The following is a 17662-nucleotide window of genomic DNA, read 5'->3' as shown; positions in this document are numbered from 1 at the left end:
TCCTGTTGTATGTCTTATGGTGCATTTATTGAATATAAACCATTCTTCCTGAGGTCTCACACATTCCACAGGCAGGTTTGTCCTTATAACTGCAGATGTTTGACCTTCCTTTGGAGAAAACCTCACCCAGTTCTGGTCCTGCTTATTGCATAGGAGCAAGTTCTTACAGAGCTCCTGCTTTTGTATATGCAAGACTGAATATTTAATGCTCTCCCCTTCCTGGATTAGATATATATGATGGGAAGGAGGTTTGATTAATTGTTACTCGCTATGAGTTTCTCTCTTAATTTTCATTCACTGTCAGTATGTCTTCCAGTTAGTTTCTCACCAACTTTCTATGGACGTCTGTTGTATCTTTTTAGGTCTGTCATCTTCTGCTCAACAGGGCCATATTGGGAACATCCAAGAGAAATTACATATGTTGGAACAGAAAACCCAAGAAGCTGAAATGGTAGCAGAACTTGCAGAAGCTGATGCAAGGGAGAAGGACAAAGAACTTATTGACACTCTGAAACGAATGAGAGATTATGAATCGGTATGTGGTTTGATTTGACACAATACTCTAAAAGGGTATGGGGAAGACAAATTTGTTAAATGGGTCACACATAATTTAAAATAATATGCCCCTGGGGTGATGAAAGAATCTGTCCTGGAGTCCTTTTCTTTATTTATAATTTCTGTCCATGCCAGATCTGCCCCTTCCCTTGAATATATTACATTAGCCAAAGTTGTTAGACCATTAATAGGTCAATGTCTTGTGATCATGATAGTAGAACCACAGAAAAGATGAAAATTCATTAAGTTTAATTGCACATATATATATCAAGCCGGTGGCCCATCTAGTCCAGCCTCCTGTTCTAAGGGTGCCAACGAGATGCCTGTGGGAAGCTTGTAAGCTGCAACCCTCTTTCCTCTTGTGGTTTCCAGCAGCTGATATTCAAAAGTCTTCAACAGTAGAGGTAGAACATATCTATCATGGTTAGTAGTCTTTGATAGCCTTATCTTCCGTGAATTTGTGTTACTATATTTCTTGGTTAATCCATTTGGTTAATGCACTTCTTAGTTTATCTGCTTTTCCTTTTGTAAGGGAATTTATGGCCTGGAAGATGCTGTTGCTGAAATAAAAGATTTAAAAAAGCAAATTAAAATAAGGGATCATGAAATTGAAACATTAATTAAAGAAGTTAACAAACTTGAACTTAAAATCAATGATTTTCTTGATGAAAATGAAGACCTCCGTGGACGACTGGGTATGTATCATGTTAACTCTTGGAGATATTTAATTGTATAACGGCCCTTCCTATGACCAGGGGGACTGTGAACTGAAGGCAATTGATCCTATTATGCTGTTCCATCCTTTTCCCCTTAATTATTTTATTCTCACTGGAAACTATGGAAGTGAAATAAATGGGACTGAACTACCCCTGAACATACTCTCTGGTTTAGGAACATGTTGGGACACTGGAAAGGTGTTGGATCTTTAGGAACCAGTTGTTCCCCTGTAATGCCCCAGCAAACCCATGACAGTGAAGCTCCAGTGTTAGGACAAGGACAGCAGAATTTTTTGTGGCAGAGGGGAAGGACCATCTGACATCATGTAATCATAAGGTTGGGTCCTCTCTCTCTCTCCCCTTTCCTCAGAGCAAGAGATCCAGGGCTTACTATGACCCCTACGCCAAAAGTGGAAAGTACAAATAATTAATTACAGAAGAAGTAGTCCCTCACTGCTGCACCAGGGACAGTGTGAGAAACGTTTCACTAGGATCTGAGAGTTGGTTTATTTGCCATTGTTAGGAAACGTCTAGAACTGCCACCTAGTGCATGTTCATAAGTGTATATGAGAGTGCAGTTAGAGAATTCTAGAGCATATTTCTGCCTTTAATGAACAAGCTGAAAGCAGCAGCTGAGGACTGCTCCTAGTGTGGCTGGCTAAATGAGGATCTGAGCAAAAATATCCAACTAAGTGATATGTAAGGTAAAGGGACCCCTGACCATTAGGTCCAGTCGTGACTGACTCTGGGGTTGCGGTGCTCATCTCGCTTTATTGGCCGAGGGAGCCGGCGTACAGCTTCTGGGTCACGTGGCCAGCATGACTATGCCGCTTCTGGCGAACCAGAGCAGTGCACGGAAACGCCGTTTACCTTCCCACCAGAGTGGTACCTATTTATCTACTTGCACTTTGACATGCTTTCGAACTGCTAGGTTGGCAGGAGCTGGGACCGAGCAACGGGAGCTCACCCCGTTGCAGGGATTTGAACCGCCAACCTTCTGATCGGCAAGTCCTAGGCTCAGTGGTTTAACCCACAGCGCCACCCGCGTCCCGAGTGATATGTAGGATGATAATTATGTACTGAGTGATATGTAGGACGACAATTTCCTCCCTACCCTAGATCCCTCAGGCCATCATCCTTGAATGGAATTCTTCTAATTGAATATACAAATTTCTGCAATGTATTACATTTCAGGTCTTGATCCCAAGACAATGATTGATTTAACGGAATTTAGAAACAGCAAAGCACTGAAACAGCAGCAGTACAAGGCTGAAAACCAAATCCTGCTGAAGGAGGCAAGTGATAAATGGACATAGTCATGATTTTCTTGTCTAAGCATCTCAGTTGATTCATCTCCATACCGTTTCAATAAGATTGAAATAATAATAATACTAGGCATTTGAATACATTACAGATTGAAAGACTAGAAGAAGAAAGAGTTGCCCTGAAACAACATATTCGTAAACTGGCTCAGGAGAAAGGAAGAAGAGCTGCGACATTAGGTAGGTTGTCTCTGAAGTTACTTTGCGCCATGCAGCAAACAATAGATGATTCCAGAAGAATATATTCGTTTATCTCTTGGAACAGTCTGAATAATGAATTTTTGGTACCGCTGAGGAAACGAATTAAACAATCCTTCTCAAATTCATTGAACTCTTGTTGGGAATCTAGTGTGGTCTATGACAGTCCTAAACAGATGATTATAGCATTTGCCTTTGAATATATATCTAGAGGGAGATGCTAAACCTCCCTAGGTAATCTGATCTGCTAAATTGTTGTTTCATTTAAGCAATATCTACCTCCTGTGAGATCTCGGCATCCGGGCTGGCCAGTTCCTGTCTGTGTTCTATCTTGCCCCCTTAATCTCTTCCTAAATCAGGTTGGATGCGTGAGGACCAATGTTTTTGTGGTGCAGGATCAGAGATAATGAGAGATCTTTCTTTTAAGTTACATACAGAGTTTTTTCACATGACTTGCTTTTGAGACTTTTTATCGCTACTGAGGTCAACCTTGCATTGTTTTAAATTTTGAAGTACTGCTTGTAAACTTTGTTCTGATTAGGATTGGATACAGATGACCTACAGCTGATTGATACCTTTACTGAAGATCTGAAGATGAGAAGGAGTAAATATGAGTTTATGAGTACAGTTAACGTTGACGAGGTTAAAGAAAAGGTAATGGCCTAAGTTTTATTCATTGTAAATTCCATTTTGACTGATTTCTTAGATTGGAGTATTATTGAAGTACCGTATTTTTTGCCCTATAGGACGCACTTTTTCCCCTCCAAAAATGAAGGCGAAATCTGGGTGCGTCCTATGGGGCAATTGCAGGCTTTTGCTGAAGCTTGGAGAGTGAGAGGGGTCAGTGTGCACCGACCCCTCTCGCTCTCCAGGCTTCAGGAAGACATCCGCAGCCTAGGCAGCCCTGCGGGAGTTCCCGCAGGGCTGCCTAGGCTGCAGATAGTAGCCTGCTTCCCGGAGCACCGGGCGCGCTGAAAGCAGAGCGCCTGGTGCTTCGGGAACACATCCGCAGCCTAGGCAGCCCTGCGGGAGGTCCCACAGGGATGTCTAGGCTGCGGATAGCAGCCTGCTTCCTGGAGCGTCGGGCACCCTGAAAGCAGAGCGCCTGGCACTTCAGGAACACATCCGCAGCCTAGGCAGCCCTGCGGGAGTTCCCCGCAGGGCTCCCCACGCTGCGGATAGCAGCCTGCTGCCCGGCGGGCGAGGCACCCTGAAGCAGAGCGCCCCTCGCGCCGGGCAGACATCGGCCAGCCCCACAAGCTCGGGGGACAGCAGGGAGGCGCAGCGCCGCCATCCCGCTGTTCCTCGACCTGGTTTGGTTTCCCTGACCTGCTTTTGGGGGGGGAAATAAAGGAATTTCCCCCCCTTTATTTCCCCCCCAAAAAACTAGGTGCGCCCTATGGGACGGAGCGTCCTATGGGACGAAAAATACGGTATCTTTTTTAAAAATAAAAATAAAGCATTGTATACAAAAAAAATCTATATTGAAATTATTTAATGTGTGGCCATCTTGTTAATTGCTTTCACATATAATGAATGCTGATCTTTATTCTGTAAATAGCAATTCATGTAGTACAGAAAGAAAAGCATAGCTTCTCCTAAAACAATACTCTTTTCCCTCAGAGTTGTGGGAGGCAACAGAGGAAAAAAGTAAAACTTTGAGGAATGGATTGAGAAGATCTGGAACGTGTTAAAAGTTTATTTCTCTGAAAAAGTGAAAGCATATCTTCTTTTCTTTTCAGTTGAGTTTTCAGCTTGATTCAGAGATACAAGTGACTGATAACTGTGATGGCTCCGAGTCTTTTACAGTAGAGGAACTTTACAGTTCTGTAAAGCAGCAATCTAAAGAAATGCTAGGGAAAGCTTTATGTCCGGTCAGTTACAGTGAATCGAAAGAACTGGGAGCAGACTGTCCACTATCATTTTCTGCTATGCAAGGGAAACAAAGGGCTAGTAAAAGACGACAAAGACAGGAAAGGCAGATGAAGAGACCTGAAGCACCTCGGGTTCAGACCCTGTCACTGGATTTCCAGGAAGGGCTGCCTCTTTCTTTGCTTGGAAAGCCAGTGTCCTCCTACGTAGTGCAGGAGGTCCTGTTGCGAGATGAGAAGGACAATTCTGAAATAAAATTGTTGGATTTAAGAACTGATATGAGAGAGATGGGGAAAGACCAGAGCTATTTTCCAGAATCATGGCCAGTAGAACACATGGATGAAGGACTTGATTGTGGCTTGCGAATGAATACATATCAGATAGATCGAGTTGAGAGTCTTATAAGGCAGTTGAGGAGTGAATTAATGTTCCTTAGGTCAGAGGTGAGACATCTTCATATGTGCTTAAATTTGTGCCTTCCATAATTGATTTGTTTTGTTTATGAATCACTTCATTTGAAATATCTTGAAGTGATTACCAAGTAAAACAATTTCATATTTAAAACTAATCCACTGCAATACAGATGAATGTGCCACATTTGCAAACATATATATATATATATATATATATATATATATATATATGCAGGTTTTGGTGTCTTCGGGTGTCTTCCCGTGTAAGAGTCGGGGTGTCTGTGCGACGTTTCAACGAGGTCTCACTCGTCATCTTCAGGCTGGTGCTTTCGGCTTCTAAAATCTACGAAAGCATATATATATATATATATATATATATATATGCTTTCGTAGATTTTCACGGGTACAGGAATGTAGGTTTTGGTGTCTTCGGGTGTCTTCCCGTGTAAGAGTCGGGGTGTCTGTGCGACGTTTCGACGAGGTCTCACTCGTCATCTTCAGGCTGGTGCTTTCGGCTTCTTGTTACTGGAACAGAGCAGAATCTGGTGTTTGAGTTCCTATAAATACTGTTGAGGGGTGTGGTGTATAGCCTCCAACGTTCTGGGCAGAGAGGAAGTTCCTAGATTAGTGTGCCTCTTCCTCTCTTTTCCAACACATGAAAGAAACAGGACACGAAATTAATTTTGCAGATTCCAAATTGCTCTTTAACATGGAACATCACCACAAGAGAATAATCATGGAAGCCATCGAGATAGAGAAACACCCTCACAACATGAACAAGCGTGACGACACGTCCCGCCTGCCAGACATCTGGAAATTAGCCCTCCCCACAAAAACCGACACCAGAACCAGAGGCACACAGAACGCCGTCACCAATCAACCACACCAGACCCAAACCCAGACCCTCTCCACAGACATATTACAGACTCCATCCAGTAGCCAAACTATAGTGGCACCTCCGGATGCTGCACCCCCCTGCAATCCCTACACAGATCTGGCTGGCACAAGGCACAAAACCACAGCTCGCCCCTATACACGAAGCCAAGCCAGAGCACAACTAAATGCAGCACAGCCATCTTCTCAGAAAAACTCTTCACAAGCTCAAAAGGTCAAGTCACAAAAGCTTTAGCAACTAATCTACACTTAATGACCCACCCAGTGGTATTCAGAATATCACTCATGAAATCACTCAAGATATCCCTCAAGTAATTAAGGAACAAAAGAAGAAGAGGCACACTAATCTAGGAACTTCCTCTCTGCCCAGAACGTTGGAGGCTATACACCACACCCCTCAACAGTATTTATAGGAACTCAAACACCAGATTCTGCTCTGTTCCAGTAACAAGAAGCCGAAAGCACCAGCCTGAAGATGACGAGTGAGACCTCGTCGAAACGTCGCACAGACACCCCGACTCTTACACGGGAAGACACCCGAAGACACCAAAACCTACATATATATATATATATATATATATATATATATATATATATATATGCTTTCGTAGATTTTCACGGGTACAGGAATGCAGGTTTTGGTGTCTTCGGGTGTCTTCCCGTGTAAGAGTCGGGGTGTCTGTGCGACGTTTCGACGAGGTCTCACTCGTCATCTTCAGGCTGGTGCTTTCGGCTTCTTGTTACTGGAACAGAGCAGAATCTGGTGTTTGAGTTCCTATAAATACTGTTGAGGGGTGTGGTGTATAGCCTCCAACGTTCTGGGCAGAGAGGAAGTTCCTAGATTAGTGTGCCTCTTCTTCTTTTGTTCCTTAATTACTTGAGGGATATCTTGAGTGATTTCATGAGTGATATTCTGAATACCACTGGGTGGGTCATTAAGTGTAGATTAGTTGCTAAAGCTTTTGTGTCTATCTACCAGAAAAAAACACACACCAACCGCTACTTACATGCACAATCACACCACCACCCTGCACAAATAAACTCCGTAGCCAAGACTCTCATCTCCAGAACCAAACGCCTGGCTGACAAAGACCACTTGACAACTGAGTTACAGAATCTCTCAAATGTGTTAATCGCCAATGGATACCAGAAAAACAGGGTTACGAAGCTAATCCAAAAAGAAACACCCCCCAAAAACCAAGACACAGAAGAAAACAATGGCATGGCCCTCCTTCCTTATATCAAGGGCACTACAGACAAAATCAGCAAAATCCTCCATAAACACAATATCAAAACAGCCTTCTGCACCAACCAAAAAATAGCCAATATCCTCAGAAACCCAAAAGACAAAATCCAGCTGGAAAACCAAGGGGTCTATGAAATACCCTGCAAAGTCTGCCCAGCCACGTACATTGGACAAACAAACAGACGAATAAATGCACGTATCGCAGAACACAAGAATGCCGTCAAAAAAGAAGAAAAAACTTCCTCTCTTTTCCAACACATGAAAGAAACAGGACACGAAATTAATTTTGCAGATTCCAAATTGCTCTTTAACATGGAACATCACCACAAGAGAATAATCATGGAAGCCATCGAGATAGAGAAACACCCTCACAACATGAACAAGCGTGACGACACGTCCCGCCTGCCAGACATCTGGAAATTAGCCCTCCCCACAAAAACCGACACCAGAACCAGAGGCACACAGAACGCCGTCACCAATCAACCACACCAGACCCAAACCCAGACCCTCTCCACAGACATATTACAGACTCCATCCAGTAGCCAAACTATAGTGGCACCTCCGGATGCTGCACCCCCCTGCAATCCCTACACAGATCTGGCTGGCACAAGGCACAAAACCACAGCTCGCCCCTATACACGAAGCCAAGCCAGAGCACAACTAAATGCAGCACAGCCATCTTCTCAGAAAAACTCTTCACAAGCTCAAGAGGTCAAGACACAAAAGCTTTAGCAACTAATCTACACTTAATGACCCACCCAGTGGTATTCAGAATATCACTCATGAAATCACTCAAGATATCCCTCAAGTAATTAAGGAACAAAAGAAGAAGAGGCACACTAATCTAGGAACTTCCTCTCTGCCCAGAACGTTGGAGGCTATACACCACACCCCTCAACAGTATTTATAGGAACTCAAACACCAGATTCTGCTCTGTTCCAGTAACAAGAAGCCGAAAGCACCAGCCTGAAGATGACGAGTGAGACCTCGTTGAAACGTCGCACAGACACCCCGACTCTTACACGGGAAGACACCCGAAGACACCAAAACCTGCATATATATATATATATATATATATATATATATATATATATATATATGCTTTCTAGAGTAAAGGCACAAAGACTGGGACTTCAGAAACCTGAACCAATTATTTGTCACTGTCTGATGTTAAGATTGGCTGTACTCGCCCATAAAGGTGTTTGAGAATGGTGGTATCATTGCATCATTACAAAAAAGATCATCCCAGTAAAACGGCAGTGACTGTTATTGATAGATACCTTGTTGTGACTCATTATGAAAGGCAACTACAAATAGTTAAAACTGAATTGTGAGGCATATAGAATATAAAAGTCTTTAGTTGAAATTCAAATGCATTAATTATTACTTGTTCTCTAGAATGAGCAGATATTGAAAGACTTGTTCGCCAAGAATACCCTGAATAAAAGCGCAGAGCTAGAGCTTGACAGACACAGGAGCCAGGAGTTTGAGGTAGTTCAGGGTTTCTGCCTGAGAGATAAAGTCATGATTGTCCATATTAAGAGACTAATAAGTATTTTTCTAATAGCATAGTATTCTTTGACTGAATATACTGTCATGCAAATTGTAATGTTCCTTTATTACAAAAACATTACTGTTCTTAGTATTCTCTCCTTATTACAAAAACATTATTGCTGTTTTGTTTGAAATACATGAAATGCAATATGCTGTCATACATTGTTCAAAATGCAGGTTAGATGTTTTGTCTCATTTAACATTTTTTCAACAACTCAGTTTAAAAAACGAGCCTTTTTAAAGTTCTGGAAACACATTTTTATGGTAATTCTGTTTTTATTGGCAGAATAACTACCTTACCAAAGAATTAAAGGAACGTGACAGGGACTTGGAACAAAACAGGGCCGTGATAGCCAAGTTTCAATTGAAATGTAAGCATAAATTTTAATTTACCTATAAAATAAGAGTGCTAAAGCAATGGTTAATGAGTCAGGCAAAAATACACCATCTTGTTGTTTTGTTTTATAAATCTTGCAAACCTTGTAGTACACCTTGTAGTAAACCTTTAAAGTCACATTGACTTTAAAGAATCCAAGTTTGAAAATATTTTCTGAATGAATCGTTTTGAGTAACAACTCTTGCTAAAATTCATTTAATATCTCCTCTTGGAAGTGTGAATACCATAATTAGAAACCCAGCTGAAATACATATGAACTTGCAATTGTCCATTGCAAAGTGTGTGGAAGTGAACTATATGTAATGTAATTGCAGTAAAAGAATTGGTGCAAGAAAATAAGCACCTTGAAGAAGGCATGAAAGAAATCCTACAAGCTATAAAGGACATGCAGAAAGATCCAGGTGTGAAAGGTGGAGAAACTGCTGTAATCATTCCTAGTCTGGAACGATTAGTAAATGTAAGTCTGTATTTCATTACTTACTTAGCTTGGCTGAATCTGTTTAGCTGATTGGTTGCCATATGTACATCATGACACAGGTATGAGATAATAAAGGAAATTGGGTTTTGGAGGGGAAAGTGTATCCTTACCAAATACTTTGAACGGAGTGTATAATGTTTTTTTAAACAACAAGGGCAGCAAAAATATAGTTCAGGTGCTTGCAAACCTGTCTTGAAATTTAAGGATTTTGCTTTCTTCCTGCATAATTGCTATCTGGGGAGGCTGTTCTCTCCAACTATGATATGGTCTGCACCGGAAGGCATGGGGTATCTCTCTTGAGCCTTTCTCATCCCTCTTCAGCAAATGGTCACAGGGCCATGACGTAGTGTGAAGAGCCAATCTGCGTTGGCTTTTTCCCTTTGACAGGCAAAGTAGAAGAAAGAAAAGACTGAATGCATGGGCATTGGGGTTGGGATTTGTAGCTTGGATTGTTGCTGTAGTCTGCCCTCGGGGAATCTGCTTTGCATAGTAGTCAAGCTGCTGTAGTGCAGCGGCTAAGCAACTGAGCTGCACTTCCCAATTTGAATCTTGTGTGTCCTGTGTGCTAAAACGCTATACAAATCATGTGGTAATGGAATTAACTGTTGCAGAAAAGGTTCACCCCCCCAATGCATTCGCCATATGTAGAATCACACCTTTGCAATATTCCTTTCTATTGCAGTTTTATTCCTCATGCAGATAGCATGCTTTACTCTTTAAATGGCCAGATTTACTGTTTGGCTCTATATAATTTTAATTGAACTTGATGTATATTTGTTAACGGAGGAATCTAGGCAATTCGTAGAGAGCATGCTATGCATGGGAAAATTTACCAGACTTGTATCTCCATGTAGGGCTAGGAGAAGAGAGTTTAACTTCATGGAAAGCACTTACTTTCTTTTATGGTGAATCAATTGTTGGCAGGCAATTGAATTAAAGAATACAGAAGGAAACTTCGATGCTAGCATACATTTAAAGACGCAAGTTGACCAACTAACAGGAAGAAATGAAGAATTAAGGAAGGAACTGAGGGAAGCACAAAAAGAAGCAGTGGATTTTTCCAATCAGCTTTCAAAAGCAAATGCCAAGGTATGCAGGCTATCTTAGCCTTAAAAGTAGCCTAGGTAGCAATACAAAGTGAAGTACACATGGGTTTCTATCCACAGCTTCTCATATGTGTCATGCAAGATTTGATTGATAGACAAAGGTAGACCCACTGAAAGAGTGCTGCTTTAGTGTGGGGGATTATGGGTGCGTACTGGGACCCTGATAGTGATGCTGTAACTTCTGCACACCCAAACAGCTGCTCATCTGACCATCACTGGAAGCAGCTTTTTAAAAAATTGTGGCGCTTCAGAAACATTTTTAGTTGGTGTAAGCTTTCTGGCTAGTAATGACAATATTTTGCAATACATGTAAATGATATACTTAACATATTTAAAGTTTTTCAGTGATTCTTTGTGCCCTATTGTTGCTTATATGTTTCAGGTTGCCTCTTTAGAAAATGAGATCCATTTGCTGCGGCAATCAGAAGATGCCGGTATGGTGTTCAAAGCAGTAAATCTTCCGGAAGGAATGGCTCCATCTAGTGTAAACATAATAAATTCACAGAATGAATATTTAATATACCTTTTGCAGGTAAATACTTTAAAACTGACTAGTGGCTATATCTTAACATGTTTACCTCTGTCCATTCTCTCTCTTTCTCTCTCTCTCACGCACACACGTATGTACATATGTATGTATATACCATGGTAGTTTCAAAGCCATGCAGTATTTTAATGAAAAACAGAGCATTCTATATTCAGAGTTTCTTATTCATGGCAGTTGAGTATCTCATCAATGGCTTTTAAAGTAATAGTGAAAGGAACAAAATCCTGTTCACGTATCTTTTATATAACCTTGATGTTATTTTTTAAGGTGAAAACTGATATTACATCTTGAATTGCAACTTTTCCCACAGACAAATATATGTGATGAGGTCAGTCTTTGTAGAATATTTTAATTCAGAAAGCATATAGTTATCGGAAGGCATTCCATTTTATATAACATTAACATTCGAACTGAAGCTGAGATATGTCATACAATTAATTTGATGTGTATCATTAGGAACTGGAAAATAAAGAGCAGCTGCTGAAGAAATTAGAAGAAGCGCTAGAAGGCTATAAAAGGAAAGTTGCAGTTGCCCGCCACCAGCAAGGCTTGCTGTATAAAGAATATCAAAGGTATAATTGTTGCTCCTGAGGATGATATCTTGTTAATAGTATCCAAAGAAGGTGAATTACAATAAATAAGGTGTGTGTAGGTGAATTACAATGCAACCATAAAATCAAACACTACAGTTAAGATAGTGTATTTTATATTTTTTGGAACAAAAATTGTATTTTTTTCCAAGAAAACATTTATGGGGCAGCAAACTAATGTTGTTAATAAAAATTAATAAATTAGTACTTAATAAAAAAGTTCATTAATACAGTTTTTTATTCATAATAAATAAATATAAATTAATTAAAAGGGTTTCAAATACTCTTAATAATTCTGGTGTCAAAGATTGTTCAGCTCTAGTACATAATGCTTATATTCAGCCATTCTCTGCAATGATGGAAGAGTTAACTTGCTCTTTCTAAGATCTGTTTCCCCTCTATTGGAAGCTTATAAATCTTTGGTTCTGAACTTTCAGACTTCAGATTTTACCTAGCACAATATGACACAATAGTTGCAATAATGTGTTTTACAAAAAGGAAAAAAGCTCTAAACATTCATTTACTTGTTTTAGTGAAAGGGAACACTGGCATTCTGCTGGTGAAAAAATACAAGAAGAAAAGAAAAGATTGGAGCATCAAAAGGAGCAAGATGATGTAAAAATAAAAGAATATTATGTAAGTAGTGATCCTATATTCATGGGCTTGGGTGCCAGGAATGACAAGTTCCACATGAGACAACAAGGCTTTCCCACCTCCTTCCTGCTATGAGCCCTTTCATCTCCTGAAATGCTGTTTCTAAAGGCTGGATTATTTTATAAAAAATAATATGGGGTCTGGCAAGGTTTCTGAGGGGAGATTTGCAGTGATTTCCCTCATGTCCATGTCTCATCTCATGCAGTTCTCAGGAGTGGCTTTTCCAGGAGTGCATAGGACTGAGAGGAAGGGAGAAGAGGCCTGTTATGCACCAATGTATCTGCTTCTGTTTAGGTAGATCAAGGCCACTGACTGCTTAAAATATGTGTTAATACTCACATCACAGTGCCAGTGATGTTTTTAATCTTCCCACAGAATTTATTAGATGCACTTGAAAAGAATAGCGATGACTTTAAACGGCTATTTGCGGACTACAGTAGAAAAATAACTGTTCTGAGGGTAAATGAAAGGTCACTGGCAAGGCAGTACACAACCGTACTTGAAATGGAGAAGCATCTCCGGAAAGAGAATGAGAAGATGAAAGCCGAGTTAATAGCTGTGGAGGCTGCAGTTGGAGAAAAGATTGGCCGTTTGCAAAGGTTCAAGGTATGTTTTTATATATCATGCCAGCTCTACTCAGATGGCGATTGTGTGCAAGACGCTTTTGTATGCAAAGCAGCAGTGAGGTTGTGCTTCCTGAACGATTTCCAGCATCACATCCTCAGGCAGCACCGACTGTGTGCCACCCAACATTTGAAAAGGAATCCCAAGTGTTGCACACAAGCTGCTCATAAGAGCACCATATGGGTCATATTCCTACTCAAATCAGATGTCCTGATTGTGTGGAGCCTCTTTCAATATGATTTATCATGTACTCTTTCCAAGTGTCTCTGCAAAATCCAAGCTGTTTTTGCACTTTTCAATATATGCCACAGCTATTCTCACAATAGTTTGGCTTCTATATTCCTAGTGACCTGCAGTATTTTTGAGTGCACTTTCAGCCTTCCTCCTTTTTCGAATGCCATATAGACTGTTTCTTCCTTCTTTGTTCAGGAAATGGCAACCTTCAAGATGGCAGCATTGCAGAAAGCGTTGGATGATTGTGTACCTCTGAATGATCTGGAAATGGCTAATAAACAGTATAATGAATTAACGGCTAAATACAGGGATATGCTACAAAAAGATAACTTGCTTGTTCAAAGAACAACTAATTTGGAGCACTTAGAGGTAATACTACCATGCTACTTTGAGATAACTTTAGATTGAGTATCTACATTTCTCCATCTGTTTTTTAATGTAGGTGGTGCAGGCCCAGCAGAAGATTCAGCTGCCTAATATTGTAGGCAGGATTTGAAAGGAAAACAATCTTTATATTGTCCTCCCCAAATACTATTACAGACCACTAGTGCTTTAACTATAAAAACAGAGAGGGAAGGGTATACTTAGGTGTGATTTTCATAGTGATCTCTTTTGAAAGCTACTTACACTTTAACTTAGGAGAAAGCACTGTATGGATAGATCCCTTTAATTGGTGTCTAACGTTCTCTCACCACTTGCACAAAACAATATTTTTGTTTTTAAACTGTTATTATATTTTAATTTGTCTTTAAATTGTTTTTGGTGTGCTACATCTTGCCATACCATACAGCGTGAAAATGCATCCCTGAAAGAACAGATTGAGTCTTTAAACAAGGAGCTGGAAATTACAAAAGAGAAACTTCATACACTTGAACAAGCTTGGGAACAAACAGCAAAATTGGGTGAGTGAATTGTGTATGATGATCATTTTATTGCAATGAGATGATACATGTTTTCTTCAAACCTGGTATTTTAAAATGTAGAGTTGAACAACATTTTGAAACATAAGCCTTCTTATTCTTAAATTAACAAGAATCCAAACATTCAGTTGAAAGTTTGTTAGTATTCTTAAATGGTATTCACACAAGTCTAGAACTTTTTTAAAGGGAAAAATAAAAGGGAAAATGATGTTGATCTCAATATATCCCCAAAGGCATCTGTGATCATTAGTACAACTTACCTGTTATTAGAGTGTTTTATTTGCAAAGACAACCCCTGTAGTGTATTAGAAGTGAGATATCCTGTCAAGATTCTGCCAAAGTCTGAAAAGATCAACCCAGTCCCTTTGATAAAAAAGGGAAGTAATAATAACTAAACAAGGTAAAGGGCAATTATAAATGATATTCCAGTTCTAAACTATGCAAAAGATGTTTAAATATTTTGAAAAAGTTGAAGATTTCTGCCTCTGTTCCGTACTGCAGATTTTATATAGTTTGGTTTTAAAAATGTGTCTGTCACTAAATTTTTCCATTTATATTATTGTCAATTTGTAGGAGGAGACAGTTCTACAGATAAAGCCACAAAAGCAATAACAAACAGTGAGATTGTTTCTATTTCTAAGAAAATTACTATGCTGGAAATGAAAGAACTAAATGAAAGGCAAAGGGCAGAGCACTCTCAGCGAATGTACGAACACTTACGGAACACATTAAAACAAGTGGAAGAACGTAATTTTGAACTGGAAACAAAGTTTGCTGAGGTTGGCTGCTGAGCTGTGATTACATAGTTTGCTTAAGGTGTTGGAAAATGCATTAGCATACTGTTCTCTTTCATTACTCCTATCATTCCCCCGTGCGCCCCCCCCCAATAGTTTCTTGGATCTAGATGCATTTAGAGATGCTGCACTGTTTGAGAGACACTATTGAGTAAGGTGGGAAGTATGCCTATATAAGGTTGACAAATTCCTAACACCCAGAAGAAATGGCTTTATGACCAAGCCAAACATCACGTTAAACTGTAGTTAGAAATAAACTGTGGATTAATGTGAATACGCAGGATGTTGGTGCATTCTGCTGAAAGGCTCTCATTCCATTTCTCTCGCCCAGTTAATTCTTGAGGCACATGAACTAAGAGAGTGGCGTTTTTTGGCAAGTTTGTCACAAGCTGAATCCAAGATTGTTTGTAGCTAGTGTTTGTAAGTCTCCTGTATCTTGAAGTAGTCAGAGCAGGCGGAAATTCAGCCCAGGAAAGACATGCTGGTGTTCTACATTACAGCCAGCTGTGGATGTCACGAGTCCTCATAATCCTATCAAAGCGTGCCACAAACACCTGATAATGCATGTTGGCTACCCATGTACTAATAGGTTGTTTTGGACTGAATGTAGTGTTCTGATTCCGAATATCTTTACCAAACCTGCCATGTGTTAGCTTACAAAGATCAACCTTGAAGCACAGAAAGTGGAACAGTCTTTGCGAGATGAACTGTCAAGCAGTGTGAGTAAAGCAGTCAGCGAGGCAGATAGACGTCGAATTATGGACCTGGAGAAAAGTGAAACTGAGCTCAAGATTGAAGTATCAAAGTAAGTTTAAAGGTTCTTGCATTACTCTGATTTCAGCCCTGCGTAGAAGAGTGTGTGTGGGGGGGGGGGGAGAGAATACTTCCAAATTTATTTGAATTTCCCTCTAGAACTGCCCCCCTCTTCCCTTGTACACACGCACACATGTCATGGGAGCCTTTTAAAGGGAAAATTGTGGGGAATGACACCAGTTTTTCACTTTAAAACCCAACCATTCCTCATCTTGGAGCTGCTTGGGGGAAGTTTAAAAAGTAATTGGGAGGTCTTTGGGGAAGATTTGCAAAAGAAATGTTGAAATTGTGTACGCATGCTGCTCTAGTTTTGTTTAATTTAATTTTATCGGTCATTTTTTCAGGCAGCTTTATGATAAAATAATCAAAAGAGTAAACATGCATTATTGTAATTGTATTCTGCCTTTCCATAGTTAAAACCATGCTCACAGTGGCTTACGACATGAAAATATTTACATAATTACAAATTAACAAAGGTAGAAATAACAACAAATAAAACATATCAGAAAGTACACAACCAAATTGAAAATACCCACATAAATCACAAAAATAAAGATACGAAAACAATATCACAACCTAAGAGTCTGTTCAGCAGCCTCAACTTTTGTAACTGAAGTCAGTCAGGGCCCAGCCTTCCCAGGCGAGGTGGGAAAAGGCCTGTAAGGCAGAGTGTGCAGGTATAAAATATATAATAAATATATAAAAACATTACAAAAAATTATACAGCAGCAGCAACTGAAACCTATACAATTCCACAGAATAGAATCTATGTTTGGAAGCAGCTACAAAAAAACCTACATGTGTTTAACATAGTGGTCTGGATTGCATTGTACAGTGGATGCTTGGGTTGTGGACGTGATCCATGCGGGATGCACGTTCGCAAACTGCGTCTGTGCACGCGTGGGTTGCGATTCGGCGCTTCGGTACTTCCGGGTTTCGGCGGTCAGCAACCCAAAAAGACGCAACCTGAAGTGGTTGTAACCTGAGGTATGACTGTAATGTGAAATCATGGTTTAGTGCTGTATGGATGAAGCTCAATGAGCCCAAACGAAGTGCCTGGCTTAAATGAGCCCTGCTTCGCCATTTTATTCAGAAGACCTCTGCTAAGTTATAGTATCAGTTTTACAGAATCTTGGCTTGGCGTTATGCACAAATCAAGGATCAAACAATGGTTTCACAAGCCAGCAGAACCTAGGGTTTGAAAATGGCTTCTTATGAGATGTACCTGGTTGAAGTGTAATCCTAAGTCAAGAGTCTTTAAAAGGGAAACTAAACTCTGAAGATGTCCTTTCACCAAACCTGCAGGAGAATGCAAAAGGGGGAGTGTTGGGAGTCAGATCTTTTGCTCAGGCTTGCTGTAGCTTGTCCACATAGCTTTAAACCGTGTTGCATGTGAATGCAACCAGTATGTGATGGGCTACAACTTAATGTAAACAGCTCATTTATAGCATCAAAACTCAGTTGTGTTATGTGACACAACTATTCCATATGGCACTGCATACGGACCTAGTGACAGTGCTGTTGTGACAATGTTCCAGGTTTTAACCACATTCTCAACCTGTAAACAGTCTTCAGGCATAGAGAATCAAACAGCTTTTTCATCTGCTAGACATTTTCATCTGCTAGCCTTAAATGTCCAGCAGTTCCATTCAACATGTAGCCTTTCAGTACTGTTTTTTATTATTTGCATATTGGGGGAAAAAGAAAAAGGGAATACTGTTACCCTTGCAGTATT

The 17662-nt window shown here is 40.2% G+C and overlaps 1 protein-coding gene and 1 long non-coding RNA gene across 2 annotated transcripts in view; one reads left to right on the top strand and one right to left on the bottom strand.

Annotated features, from left to right (window-relative positions):
• CEP290 (centrosomal protein 290) overlaps positions 1–17662 on the top strand; it is a 51961-nt gene that overhangs the window by 10464 nt on the left and 23835 nt on the right. The window contains exons 14-31 of the mRNA XM_082240931.1: positions 363–535; positions 1088–1250; positions 2466–2566; positions 2686–2773; positions 3333–3445; positions 4534–5106; positions 8615–8707; positions 9057–9141; positions 9482–9624; positions 10570–10734; positions 11134–11283; positions 11755–11870; positions 12422–12524; positions 12918–13148; positions 13596–13769; positions 14191–14302; positions 14894–15099; positions 15768–15919. Of these exons, the coding sequence (XP_082097057.1) occupies positions 363–535; positions 1088–1250; positions 2466–2566; positions 2686–2773; positions 3333–3445; positions 4534–5106; positions 8615–8707; positions 9057–9141; positions 9482–9624; positions 10570–10734; positions 11134–11283; positions 11755–11870; positions 12422–12524; positions 12918–13148; positions 13596–13769; positions 14191–14302; positions 14894–15099; positions 15768–15919 (2941 nt within the window). The remainder of the gene's footprint in view (positions 1–362; positions 536–1087; positions 1251–2465; positions 2567–2685; positions 2774–3332; positions 3446–4533; positions 5107–8614; positions 8708–9056; positions 9142–9481; positions 9625–10569; positions 10735–11133; positions 11284–11754; positions 11871–12421; positions 12525–12917; positions 13149–13595; positions 13770–14190; positions 14303–14893; positions 15100–15767; positions 15920–17662) is intronic.
• Positions 8668–13639, bottom strand: LOC309542329. Its single transcript, XR_014224206.1, has 3 exons — positions 13517–13639; positions 11079–11230; positions 8668–8725 (listed from the first exon to the last, which is right to left on the bottom strand). It is a non-coding gene; the product is annotated as an uncharacterized lncRNA (long non-coding RNA).

This window comes from Podarcis vaucheri (genome assembly GCF_965113315.1).
Source record: "Podarcis vaucheri genome assembly, chromosome: 10".
Lineage (NCBI taxonomy): Eukaryota > Metazoa > Chordata > Lepidosauria > Squamata > Lacertidae > Podarcis > Podarcis vaucheri.
Note: the sequence above shows the minus strand (reverse complement) of the source record. Positions and strands in the feature narration are given on the sequence as shown.